Below are 14,355 nucleotides of genomic sequence, written 5' to 3'. Positions count from 1 at the left end.
GGGCTTAGGTCCAAAGTGGACAATATCATGCCATTGTGGAGATACGAACATCCTTTTGGACCCAACAATTGGTATCAGAGCGAGGCCGCTCTTCACCGGACTAACCGCCGGATGAGCCATGATCCAGATCTAACCATGTGGGGACCCTCGGGAAAAATAAAGGAAGTAGGGGAGCCATGGTCCAAATTGGGTTGCAAGGGTGCAAACATAGTCCCACATCTAAAACATGGGAAAGATCATGTGTTTAAAAGGATGAAAAATATCTCCATTGGCATGAGGCCTTTTGGGTAGAGTCCAAGAGCAAAACCATGAGGGGTTAGGTCCAAAGTGGACAATATCATGCCATTATGGAGATACGGACATCCTTTTATACCCAACAAGAGCAACCTGAACGCGTTCAATGTTTTGAACGCGTTCGTGTGACAGTGAGCCCACCATATGTATTTATTTTTATTTTTTTAGTGTTATTAACGCACTAGCGTTGCAGATGCCCTAATTCGATTATTAAATATACGATACACGTGGTGTTGCTGCACTTGCTCGAATCTTTAAAAACCGCACTCCATGCGACTAACGACCTGTTTGAATGGGGTGAGCGAAGATTCATTAACGGAAGAGGAAGGGAGGGGAAGGAAGGGAAAAGGAAGTATTTATGTTCACCTTGTTTGGGAGGAAGGGAAGGTTCATTAATGTAATATGTATTACCTTGTTTGGAAGGAAAGGAAAAGGAATGAATGTTAAATGTATAAAATTATAAAAATACTCTTACTTCTTAAAATAAATCTACATGTGAAAAAATATGTATAGTTTATTAAATCAATACCATATTTTTCTTATCAAAACTACCATCACCTAAAATAAATATTTACAACTTAAATAAATAAAAAAAATTTAAAAGATAATGAATAGACATACAATAAACATGCGAAATATAAAATCTGTATACTTTGGTACGACAAAGGATAAATTAGTATTTTTACGTATATTTTTATAAAAATTTATTGATATAAGAAATGAATAAAAAGATCATGTTCAACTAGAGAAATTTAAAAATTTTAAGTTAAATAAATTATTTAAAAATTAATATATTAAAATATAAATAAAATTGAAATAAATAATATTTAAAATTATTTCTTCTTCCTTACATCCCAAATTAAAATGTAAATAAATTTTCCTTTTTATGGATAACGAAGGTAAAGACTTACCCTTCTCCTCCCTTTATTTACCCTTCTTACCCCTTCCCTCCCCTCCTCCCAGACAAAGCATAAGCAGCCGCCCACTGACGCAACCATGCTCTCCTTCTTCCTCTTCGTCCTCGCCGCGATCTCGCTGGCGGCGGCCGCTGCAGTAGCGGGCCTTCTACCTCCTCAATCCCCTCCCGTGGAGTCGCAAGAGGAAGCCCAACTACCCGCCCGTCGTCGGCACAATCTTCCACCAGTTCCTCAACCTCCACCGCCTTTTGGAGTTTCACACGGACCTCTCCCGCAAGCACTCAACGTTCCGGACCCTCACCCCCTTCGGAAACTACGTCTACACCGTCGACCCCGCCAACATCGAGTACATCCTCAAGACCAATTTCGCCAACTACGGCAAGGTAGTCGCGTTCCCCCTTCCCATATCCTGTAATTGCTCGGCATGATTCGAGTGCGCGATGTCGATTTTTGCTATTTATCCAGGGCAGTTTCAACTACGATGTCTTGAGTGATTTGCTGGGTGATGGGATCTTCGCCGTGGACGGCAAGAAGTGGTCCGGCCAGCGAAAGATCTCCAGCCACGAGTTCTCCACCAAGGTGTTGAGGAATTACAGCAGCGCGGTGTTCAGAACCAACGCCGTTAAGCTCGCTAGGGTTATCTCAGACGCGGCCAGATCCAACGAGGTGATCGAGATCCAAGTGAGCCCTAGTTCTACTCATTGTCTTCTTGAGCTTAGGGGCTTTCTCATTCATCTTCCATTTCAGGAGTTGTTCATGAAAAGCACATTGGATTCCATATTCAAAATAGGGTTTGGGGTGGACCTGAGCACTCTGTCCGGATCAAGCAAAGAAGGGAGGGCTTTCGCGAAGGCCTTCGATGATTCGAGTGCTCAACTGCTTGTGCGCTACTTTGACGTGCTTTGGAAATTCAAGAGGTTTCTGAATGTAGGCTCAGAAGCCCAAATGAAGAAGAACCTCAAAGTCATCGACGATTTCGTCTACAAACTGATCGATGCAAAGATTCAAAACAAGTCTAAATATGGTGTTGAATTTGTATGTCAGCAGCTGATGCTAACATCTTGGTTCTAGAGTGTCTCCTCCTACATGCTAACTCTTTGGTTTTACTTTGGCAGATGGAGAAGGAAGATATCATGTCTAGGTTCCTAATTGAAAGAGAGAAGAATCCTGATGAGATGAGCTACAAGTACCTGAGAGACATTGTGCTGAACTTTGTGATTGCCGGCCGAGACACGACCGCGGGGACGCTTTCGTGGTTCTTTTACATGCTTTGCAAGCATCCTGAGATACAAGAAAAAGTGGCACAAGAGGTGAAAGAAGCAACCAAGATAAAAGATGAAGTAACCATGGATGAATTTGCCAAATGCCTGAGTGAAGAAGCCCTCAACAGTATGCACTACCTACATGCAGCACTGACTGAGACTCTCCGGCTATACCCTGCTGTTCCAATGGTTAGTATTGATTTTTCATAGATCTTCTTCAACATATTGCCTAACACCCATAATTCAGTATGATACAAGAAGAAGAGATTTAGAAACGAGTACTCTAGCTAGCTCAAAATTTGTGCTATCAATATCATGGTAGAGATTTGATTGCATCATCCATAGAACTTCTAGGGCAGTACCAAATTATCTTAGAATTTTGAATAATTCTCTGAGATGACCAACTCATGTTTCAATTAGGATGTCAAGTATTGCTTCTCAGATGACACACTCCCAGATGGATTTGATGTGAAGAGAGGCGACATGGTAAACTACCAGCCATACCCCATGGGAAGATTGAAGTCCTTATGGGGTGAAGATGCAGAAGAGTTCAGGCCAGAGAGATGGCTCAGCGACGATGGACTTTTTGTGCCAGAGAGTCCCTTCAAGTTCACTGCTTTCCAAGTGAGCAAAACCAATAAAAATTATCAAGATGCTAAACTCTCAACAAGTTGATCAGAAGATGATCTTCTGCTTAATTACTCTTGGTTTTTTATAGGCCGGTCCTCGAATTTGTCTGGGGAGGGATTTCGCATACCGGCAGATGAAGATCCTTGCCGCGACGCTTCTGTTCGGGTGTAAATTCAAACTGTGGGATGAGAAGCAAACTGTCAAACATAGGGTCATGCTCACCCTTCATGTTGATGGAGGCTTGTTTCTTTCTGCACTGGTTAGGTCATGCAAAAATTACAAGTGTGAATTGTGAGAAACAATAATAACAGTATCTTCATAGGTGCAAATGGTTTACCAAACCTCATGTTATGTATATTGATCTGTATTGTAATTTAATTCCCTTTGAAATCTTGTCACACTTTTTTATTCCTTTACCTTAAGATTCACTTGCAATTTTAAGATATATAAAAATTGAATAAGAAAGTGAAAAACGTAAAAGAGAAGAGCAAAATATAAAATTAATTAATATAATGAAAAACACTTGTCAGTCGATATAATCTTACATAAATGATGGTCCAACAAAATAAATAAATAAATAATCAGCCACAGAAATTTCACTAATCAGATTGAGGGGGAATAAGAAAGAGATACTTGATATAAGGGTTGCAAATTGTCGGATATCTACAAACAGCCATAAGAATGTCAGTGACAACTTTCAAGATAGTTTCTTACGGCTTAAGAAAATAATTAAGAGAAAAATACAACTCCTGTAAACGGGATTATGTACCATAACAAAGTTTGTAAAGTTCAACTTTTCTTTCTCTAACATATGCATGAACAACGAGGCCCTTACAAAAGAGGGAATAAATGAGATACAAAAAACTATAAGGTCTCATTGACGTCGAAGGGCAATCCACTGTCTTAAGGCAATTTCTGATCAGTACGAGTATCAACCATAATTGCCTTCTTGGACCTGTAGAACAAAAACCAGTATACTCGAGTAAGCATCTGCAATACCACAAATTTTGAGAGATAGTTCATACTTAAGATACCCAAATGATTGTGCCTAGATATCTGCACACGTAAACCTCAATGGCTGATCCAGGGCCTTCAATGCATCCATGCACAATCATGGAGTTGGGCGAAAAGCTAATTGAACTTTGAGACTCAAGATTAGCTACGAAAATTTGTTGTCTTATAGTGATGCATTTACATTGTCTTAGTTTATCCATGCAAAGGCTCCTTGAAGGTTTAATTGCTTAAATGGTATAAGTCGATGTGAATGGACAAGTTTATGATCCATTTCACTAGTGCTTTATCATTGTGTTTCATTCTTTTATCCACCTTGTTCCTCCCTCTTGCATCCATCCATCCTACATCATATATATTAGTTATCTACAATAACTAGAAAAATTAGCATTTCAATAGTTCTTGAATCTTTTTAGTATTGCATTAATATTCAATGGTGCATAAAAACATATTTCAACTAAGATAGAATAGAAGGGTGTTTAGTTGTTGACGAGAACTTGAGTATGAATCACCAACACATCCAATAGACATCCAAGCAAGAAAAGTAATTTCCTACTAGAATAATCCAATTTCAACTACCACTGCCATACAGAGAAGACAGAAATAAACAGTTCATCACTTCATGAATCCATATTGGTCTCTATTGGGCAAAAACCTCAATCGTAGATTTGAGTATCATCTTGTATTAGGTGATACGAGCAAGTTTCATTGTTCCAGTAATATATCAGGAGCAGTATAAGGATGACACAGGATACTTAACATTTTGGCCTATGTAGTCTAATATGATACACTATCTCTGATACGAAGTATGGTACGATTAATAAGGAGTTCATAGATAGTATAGATGGGATACAAGATTCAAAAAACAAGTACATAACCATAAACATCATACCTATCAAACATGCATGGTAAAATTAAAAAGAATATATAAAGAGATTAATTAATCAAAAAATCTTAATTTGCATGCTATTAAATTAAAGAAATTATAAAAACTTATACGTAATATAGCATGTCTAATTTTCAAATCTTAATCTCTCCAGAACTGTAACTTCAAAAATGAGAATTCTCAAATATTTTTTAGATAACTATCAATGAAAGAAAAGATATCATATACCATCTTTCATATTTTTTTTCCCAATATACAATTCAACCCGAACAAGCTTTCTTATGGAAATGTCCAGGTAGATTAGCATGCATCATGAGTTGAAAATCAGGTAGCGTAAAAAAATTATTGACCCCTAAAAGTTCATTGTTATAATCTTAAGAATGGAATTTAGATGGATTAGTATTTATAAAAGAGCTGGAATTAAGAGATTATATCAAAATGAATGTAGAAATTGCAAATCCTTGCAATACTGTAAGTTCAGCACGACCAGACAAACTGAGACCCTTATGCGTGCAAGATGAGTCAACACCATTATAGTATCAACTTGAATAGGGGTCAATACCACAACTAAAATCGAGGTTATAAACAATACCGAAGTTGACACCAATATGGTCGTCAATATCAGTTGTACCAATTGAGTAATATCAAAAATGGAAAATAATGCTAGGTTAAATTAGCAAATAATATGAATTATTATCAAGTTCATATTACTAAAAGGTAACATCATATTGTATAATCTAGTCAACATATCGCTAATACCTAAAGTACTAGAGTCAATAAAGAACAACTTAATTAAACAATTATTAGCATAAAATTATTAAACAATAATAGAGGTTTTGTCCTTCTAAACAAGAGATCGATGAGATGCTTGATCTACTTGGTGGGAGACTACATGGAGCAAGTTCATTATCTTGATCTCGCAACAAAACTTAGGCAGCAAATAGGTAAGAAATGTAAGGTAGAAGTCATAAGAACAACTAGGACTCTATCTCCTCCTCCAGTATGCCTCTGACAGTATTCAAGATAAGATCAAGAAAGAGTTGGGTGATCATAGTCCAAACCTAGGTTGGTTCTATTAATCCAACCTAAAGACTCAAAATTTTCTCCCCAACCACTAGTCTTTCCCACTATTAGAGAACTTATACATGTAGCATTAGAGAATTCCAGAATCTTAAGTGGCAGGAGCTCGTACAGACAACTTGTCAGCCAGAGAAGATGCCAATTAATCAACATGTCCTTTAAACCTTTGTCTAATCTAACTGTTATACTAGTTCTCAGAATGTTATATTTTTTTATTCAGATCCAATGGCTTTAATTTCACCTAGCAGCATAAATACACTTGCCAACAGCCATCTAAAATTCTTATTTCTTAATTGTTTAATTGGGCTTTTGAGCTCATGTCCTCTCTTTTTTGTCCAAGAGCAAGTTTTGAGTTTATTGAGTAGTCTTGAAACCTCCAAGCAAGCTTTGACCTAGAAGACTTCAAAAGACATCCAACTTGATCAACACATAATACAAGCTATCCATGGAGAGAAGAAGTCATTAAGCATTACAGACCTATCTCTTTATCTTTCGTTTTTTGTAATTTGGATGAGTTTTGAGGTTGGTTCCTCTTTGTTCAGAATCATTGCAAGTTTATCTGTGTGCTTCGTAGGGTGAACAAGAGTTAGCGTATGATTGTGGATTCATTTAATACTTGTTTGAACCACTACTCTTAATGGGCCTTTTATTAATAGGGTGGTTTTGCAAGAACGGAATTAATACATTGTCAAGCTTGCCTAGGGTTGCTGACAGTCCAACACTTTCATAAAGCCTGAGGAACAATAGTAAGAGGGTACCATTGAAAAGGTGTCGACAAGGGGTTATCCACAATAAAATAATTTGAAATCTTTAAAAAATTACAAAAAAGTGCCAACCAGGGGTTATTTGCAAGAATAAATAATTTAAAACTTTTCATAGTTGTAAGCAAAAGTACTTAAGAAAATAGTTTATTTGTGAAATCTTAAACAAGGGATCCTAGTTAAAGAGTTGGCTCGTTTAAGGAACCTCTAATCCTAGTGCTTGCAGAGTAATTAGCTTTCCTACTTGCTTATACATGTGCAAATTGTAGCTAAAGATTAGAATGCTTATAACTGTCATTTGGAAAATCCTTCAACTTATCCTTGTCCTTAGTATAAGCATCCAATCAAGAATTTTGAACTTTGGTACAAGCTTATAACAGTTATGTTGTCATATATTAGTAAAACATTCTTAGGATAATCGACCATTCACATACTCATTTGATTGCTAGTACCTAAGAACATTTATCATTAATGTGAACTTGGGAGGATACCACAATAGCAAGTACATGATGTGATTTAAAAGTAGGGTTAAGATAGATTAAAATTAGAAAGTTTATATAAAAAATTTTAGATTAGAAATCTTTAAGCTGTCAAAACTTTGTTAATTAAGCTTTTAAAAATATATCGTATTTGACAGTAAAATAGATTTTGTTATTAGGAGAATTAGTTAAGTAGATTATGCCTTTTAATTGTTTTAGAACCTAATTTAGATTCAATTCAAGAATCAAAATAGTTAATGAATGAAAACCGACTGGAAAAGCTAGAAAAGGTCTGAGTCATTAGTTTGAAGTCAAAAGACAAAAGAAAAGATTATGAATCTATTGATCCTACTTGGGGGAGAGATTTATGTTGAGTTTACTATGAAGTAATTGAGAGGAAAAGAAAGGAATTCGTAAAGTTTGAGATTCATCCCGTTATTTACCTTGTCCAAATTTGGGAGGAAAGACAAAAGAATTTGATTTTGTGGAATCAAATTTGGGCAAAATAGCATTTGAGGAATAGCATGAAGAAGCAAATTTCTTCTTTGGAATCCTATCAAAAAGTTGGCATTGCCCTCCTTTTACGGATTCCACATAACGGTGAGGAGGTCAGACAAGCATTTGCTTAGGCGACGATCTCAAATAGGGGAGATTGAGCAACAGTGTAGAGCTTAGGCGACAAACAGCATCGGAGCTTAAGGTTGACTTCAAAGCATGATCGGTAGCAAGAGTTGTTGGAGCTCGAGCAGAATCAAAGCTTTGGCAGCGAGCAAAGTGGTCAAGCATCTGATCTCATGTAGTGGAAGGTGTTGGAACTCATATGGCGAATGACGTTAAAGCTCATACAATGTGTGGAGCTTGCAAAGCAAGTGGATTTGTGAAATGTCAAAGATCAAACAGTAAGTAGTAGGAGAGCTTAGAGACCAATGAGTTCAATAGAGGGTAAGCTCAAGGAATACTGGCCAAGCGACAACGGCAGACATGTTTTGAGAGTGAGCTTATGTGCTTAAGAAAGACGAAGAAGAAAAGGTAGAAATTGTAATTTCCCCTCTTCTTCTTTATCATATAAAACAAGTAAACAAAGTGTTGAGCTATTTATTTCCATTTTTTTCCTTCCCTTATCCTTAGTGTTAAGCAACCACAACATTAAGGCTCAAGTTATAGGATCACAATGCAGAATTATAAATATTTAAAACTGTTTGAAAATTTTAAATTTTCATAAGAAATAACTTCTAAATTTAGAATTTATCATATGTGCAAAATTTTGATATATGGTATAATTGGTGAGAATTTAAACTTATCATGTTAATAACATTAAACATTATTAATTTATTAATAAAGAAAATATATGATAAATGCAATATAATTCATAAAGTATGCATCTTTATATAGCAAGTAGAAATTTATTAAGATGAGTGATAATTATAGATCAATGTCAATGACAAGACTAAATAGCACTCTCCCAATTGGAAATTAAAAGAATAGCATATAAAAGAAAACTTTAACCAATAACATGACATGAAAAAGGTAGATGTCTACTTATGTCTAGCTTTAAATGCTATGTGATTGTAAATATATATTTGTTAAGTAAATATTGTTAAATTCCAGATCCTACATGGGAACCATGAGGCAGCATAGAATCAGGGCATAGGTTCATAAAATCATGGCATGACTAGATCCTACCTACTATCTCAATCATCTAAGTTAATTTGGATCCCAACATCATAAGATCCTAAGGTATTTATGACATTCCTGACTACCATTGTCTGCCTCAGAAAATTATGGTTTTATTCATTTCATCTAAAACAACTAATTCTGTCCCTCTAGGAGGAAAAGCACCATGTTATTGGAGACAGTGTTTATTACTTTCTTTGGTTGTTGTAGTCTATCCTCTTGTTCCATTTAGAAATGTCTTTTTTCTACTGATATTAAAAAAAATCTGTAAAATAATCTAGATTGCATTGTCATTGTTAGGATCGAACACAATTGATACTGTATGGTTTTTATCTAATTACATCAAAATTAACACCAAGAGCATCCCAACAACTCTGCACTCTCATTGCCTAGGAAATGCTACATTCAAGTCAAATTCATGTATGCACTGTGCCATAGTTTGAGCATCTAAATCCGGTTATTACATCACATAACATCCATGCCTTATGCAAAATTAGCCATAACCAACATGACAACCCTATTTTTGTTTGTTGAAAAGATTTGACATGCCAACCTCACAAACAAGCAGTACCAGAGAGTTACTATGAGAAACATTCAAAATAGTCTTAAAACAAACAAGTGAAATGAAGGCTGAGTGTTCTCATCTATTTCTTTACTGATTATGTACTTTAAAGATGTACATAGGAACTTACCAAAATATTTACCAACTTTGGACGCTGAGTGTCCTGGTCTATTTCCACTCTCAGTCCCATTTGAGCAATTTGAGGTGTGATGACAGGCTCTTTCAGCTCAAGTTGGGCAACTTCATACTGGTTGGCTACATTACCTTCCAGCAAGTTTCGTATAGTTAATGCGGCAATTTTCCTCATGTAAGGATAACTTTCATCCACAATGCACTGTTGCAGTAGCAGAGGGATTCCATCCTGCTTTCTGATCTCATCTTGAACGTGTTTTCTTCCATGTAAATAATTGCAAATGACAGATACTACATCCTTCTGGAAACCTTGGTATGGGGCCAATTTTGAGCTTGACAAAGGCTGTATTTCTTGATTATCAGCAGTTATTGGGGGCTCGAGTTCACGAAGAAATCTTAAAAGAAGCTCTATTAGATCTTCACATTGAAACAAGTCAGCAGGGTCCTCCATGGTTGTTGAACGTTGTTTCCAAGAACATATGTCCCTCAGCATCAGGAGCAAGTACTGTAGGGCAGTGTTTGCATGACCAGTCTCAGCATCAGATTTGGTTAAGGAACTAGCAGTGGTAATAGTATAAGCTTCTATCAATATTTGAAGAACACCAAGTGCAAAATTCTTCGAAATGGGAAAAGAGAGCATGCCATCTAGTAGTGTTTCAAGAAGGAAGATTTGCTCTTTGGTGAAGTCAACACCACAACTCGCAATGCCAATGATATTAACCGAGCTTAAGCCCTGGAATACAAGGGTAAAATATGTTTCCTCGATACAAACTTTACCTAGGAGCCAGTAGAAATACGCTTCTTTTTGAAGAACACAAACTGCAATTTAATGCAAAATGGTGACAAAACTTCAATTACACAAACGCAACCTACAGAGCATTTCAGATTAAATTATAGAGAGAAGCAAAAAATAAAAATAATACTATAATCAAGTGAAAAGGGGTCCTAGAGCAGAGAAAATTAAAATTACATGTCAAGCAAAAACTCACGTTGGATTTTTGGTCAGCATAAAGACTAAAATAAGGATTAGGCAGAACGATGAAACTGGATCAAGCTAAGAAATTCGCCTTTTATTTAACACATTTACGATATTTGCCCGAAAACCACTAGAAATGAAATTTTGCGTTGCTGATATACGAGGACTAGGAATTCAAAGGAAAATCAAATAGAAAGAGGATATTGTTTTGTGCCAGACACTGTTAGGTTTCAAGATTAAGAAAATAGTATCATAGTCTGAGACTAGGGTTCAGAATGCCAATATATTTTAACTTCTGTGAGAAATATAAACATTGCAGCAAACAAACGGTAGAAACTGACCGCCGGACATGGTGATGACGATGTTCAAGAGAATAGGTAATCCCCTCTCGAGCTCACAAAGCTCGCTCAGCCTCCGGCGCCATTCCCCTGCAGTACAGCACGTGTTCAAGACCCCGCATAGGGCATCGCAGATGGCAGGGTCGCTCGACCTAGAAATCTCGCGGAACCAGACGGGGAAGAACCGAGCCCACACGGCGCCCATGTACGCCTCGCCACCTGCGGCGACGCTTGCCAGGACCTGAAGCACCGTCCGGACGATTTCCATGCTGACCGACGGCTCACCGATGAGGGCGGAGGCGACCCGATCGAGGCCGCCAGCAGCGAGGAAGGCTTCCTGGTTGGCATGGTCGCAGTAGCAGAGGTTGCGGACGAGGTAAAGGCGGGGGAGGAGGAGCGGCGAGGGGGAGGAGGAAAGGCGGCGGAGAACCGCGGTGAGGGTTCCTTCGGCGTTGAGGCGGGCGCGGCCAGCGGCGGTCTGCGAAACTTGGAGAAGGTGCTCTAGGGTTTCGAGAGTGTCGCCCTCGTCGCCGAGGTGGGTCGCCATGCCGCTGAGGCTTCTCTATCGCTCCACGCTCGCCTCGGAGTCGAATGATTCGCCAAGGAAATGATTAAGAAAATGCGAGTTTTTATAGTCGAGAAGATGAGACTGCAGTGGGAGTCGTCGGCGCCGTTCGGGACGGAAGGGAAAGGGAAACGGCGTTCGACGGCCGTGATGCGAGCGAATCGCAGGGAAACGGGTTTTGGAGTTCTTGTCATCTCTATTTTAATATGCTGATTTGGCACATACAGATTTCTACAAAACACCATTTAATTATATAAAATTGTACGGATCAACAAAAAAAAGAAATTTTTCAAAATCACCCTAAGGCTTCACAAATTTTTAAAAGACCCTGTTGTAAATATAAAATAATATCTCCTTCAATTTTAAAATATTTATTTCGTCCTTTCGGAGACTCGTAACGTCATCCCGACATAATCACGTGCCGGATATCTCTCCGAAACCGCTACGAGGGTGGTGATATATCAGTAGGCTCGTGCGCCGCCTGCATTCTCCCTCTCCCTCTCCTTTGATCTGGTTCCGTCTGCTCGAGCAGAAGCAGGGTCGGCCGGCGATCGATGGGTCTGGTGACGGAGAACGACTCGGATGCGTCCGGCCTCAGGTTCCTCATCTACGGCCGCACCGGCTGGATAGGCGGCTTGCTGGGCCGCCTCTGTACCGACCGTGGCATCTCGTTCGCCTACGGCGCCGGTCGGCTCTAGCCGCGCCCAGCTCGAGGCCGCGTCCCGCAAATCTCCTACCCACGTTTTCATCGACTGGTGCGAGACTCACAGCGTGGAGACCATCCGAGCCAACGTCGTCGGCACTCTCACTCTCGCCGATGTCTGCCGCGAGCGCGGCCTTATTCTCATCAACTATGCACGGCTCCGGCGTCGACTTCGTGGAGGAGGAGACGCCCAACTTCGTCGGTTCCTTTTGCTCCAAGACCAAGGCCAGGGTAAGTGATGACCCGATCTTTCTCATACTTCATCTGTCGTTGTAGATCTGACTATGTCCTAAGTGATCGGCTTGAATCTTCTGTTCGGATCTTCATTCAACGGAAGAATATGGTATATAGTTAGCTTGGAAGTGCTAAAAGGGGCATTTTGATGTGAACGCATATGTTGCAAGAGGACAAATGTGAATGTGGTAGGTGTTATTCAGAACTTTTTACTGCTGGAGATTTGATCAAATCATTTGATTACTTAGAATTTTTGTCTTGTAGTCGATCCATTATCATTTGATGCGATTGCAATATTAATCTTAGCTTAGAGCATGATGCATCGGTATGCTTGTTTGAGGATTTATCTGTAGCCTTAAGCCTATCTTGCCAATTACATTGATGCAAAATGATTAAAAACGTCTATTTTCCTTGTCTTCTAGACCCATTACCTATTATCTATTACTTAGGTTGTTTCCAAAATCTTAGCTAAAAGCAAAGATAAATCTGGTTCTAGAAAATTTTGGCATGATCTCCATGGGCTGAGGGATATATGTTTCCATGGACACATGCTTATTTTTGTAACATTCATGTAATGTTCTTTACCTTTTATTTTGTCTTCTTCCATTTGACTGTCATAAATAAGAATTTTGAAGTTATCATTTTTTGTACTCTGTCTCCTCATGCCTTCTATCATCTTGCTCTACAATCTTAACATTTACTTTGGACTCCAACTCCATGCCAAACATTATTTTGGTCTTAGATACAAACACTAACAAGTGTTGTCAATTTATTATGTGTTCATTTGGTTGGGAGTTGTTTCCTTTGCTTTTTCCCACTTGAGCATTGGTCACTGAATCTCATACCTATACCATTCTTGTCTATAGTGCATTGCCACTTTCTTGATCTTTTGTATCCTTTATGCATAGGCCATTATGATTAGATGATAAAAAACAGAAGAATTTTTATAAAAATAACAGTACATTTTGCTTAATATTAACCATGTAGGAAATTTTGGAAGTAGAAAGGTATGCTCTCACTTCCTGTTCCTCATTTTCCTCCTTGATTATTATACATTATTATTGTTTATCCATGATTTACGTGTACTATATCCACACTGTTCGACAACATAGAAATATAGCACCTAATTTGCATAACTTTGATCCAGATTCCAAAGGCCAATCTGTTATAGAATTTGGCCATCCAAGTTCAAAATGTCAAATCAACCTACATTAGCCAAGAACATGACCATTATGTATAATATTTCAACCTAACTACATATTGCCAACTTTATCAATGAGACTTTTATGCAACATCTCTAGATCATACAAAAAATAGGCTATCTCTGAAATAATGAAAAATCATACTTCTTTGTTTTTTCTCCATGATTATTATAGATTATTACTGTTGAACCATGATTTATGTTCATCGCTCAACACCATAGATAGAAATGTAGCACCCAATTTGCATTGCTCTGATCCAGATTCCAAAGGTCAATCTGTTATTGTCTAAGAATTTGGTTGTCCAAAGTTGGCAATATCAAATCATCTTAAATTGGCCGAGAATGGTACCTACATCATATTCTACCAGATCCTCCCTGAACAACCATCATCATTTGGATAAGAAGACAAGATTGTTGATTCTTCTAATTATGTCCAAAATTCCTACAGCTAAGCATTTGAAGGGAGACTTGCTGATCATGTCCAAACCGCAAGTATCGACTCCTCACCCTGTCAGAATTACAGATGACACAACTGAAAATTCAGTATACCCTATACGGTTAGAGATTCATGGAGGGAAAAAAAATACTCTGATCTTAGAAAGTAAGATTAGAGCTTACCTATGTTACTCTGCTGTTTTTTTTTCTTCCCT

At 38.1% G+C, this 14,355-nt stretch overlaps 2 protein-coding genes across 2 annotated transcripts; one reads left to right on the top strand and one right to left on the bottom strand.

Moving 5' to 3' along the window:
* The first annotated feature begins 1,263 nt into the window (after positions 1–1,263).
* On the top strand, positions 1,264–3,519 carry LOC141814642 (cytochrome P450 704C1-like). Its single transcript, XM_074702576.1, is given in 7 exon segments — positions 1,264–1,353; positions 1,355–1,594; positions 1,677–1,892; positions 1,959–2,246; positions 2,327–2,662; positions 2,894–3,097; positions 3,192–3,519. Coding segments are annotated over 7 exon segments (1,554 nt in total). The 5' UTR covers positions 1,264–1,290; the 3' UTR covers positions 3,399–3,519.
* Positions 3,520–3,593: 74 nt separating this feature from the next.
* LOC141814943 (uncharacterized) lies at positions 3,594–11,589 on the bottom strand. Its single transcript, XM_074702902.1, has 3 exons — positions 11,006–11,589; positions 9,687–10,507; positions 3,594–4,058 (listed from the first exon to the last, which is right to left on the bottom strand). Exons 1-3 carry the CDS (start codon positions 11,547–11,549, stop codon positions 4,035–4,037), a joined length of 1,389 nt encoding a protein of 462 aa, XP_074559003.1. The 5' UTR covers positions 11,550–11,589; the 3' UTR covers positions 3,594–4,034.
* Between the last annotated feature and the right edge of the window lie 2,766 nt (positions 11,590–14,355).

This window comes from Curcuma longa, chromosome 21, assembly GCF_044706935.1.
Source record: "Curcuma longa cultivar G26 ecotype Majalengka, Jawa Barat chromosome 21, ITB_CL_G26_1.1, whole genome shotgun sequence".
Classification (NCBI taxonomy): domain Eukaryota; kingdom Viridiplantae; phylum Streptophyta; class Magnoliopsida; order Zingiberales; family Zingiberaceae; genus Curcuma; species Curcuma longa.
This window is presented reverse-complemented; position numbering and strand designations above follow the sequence as displayed.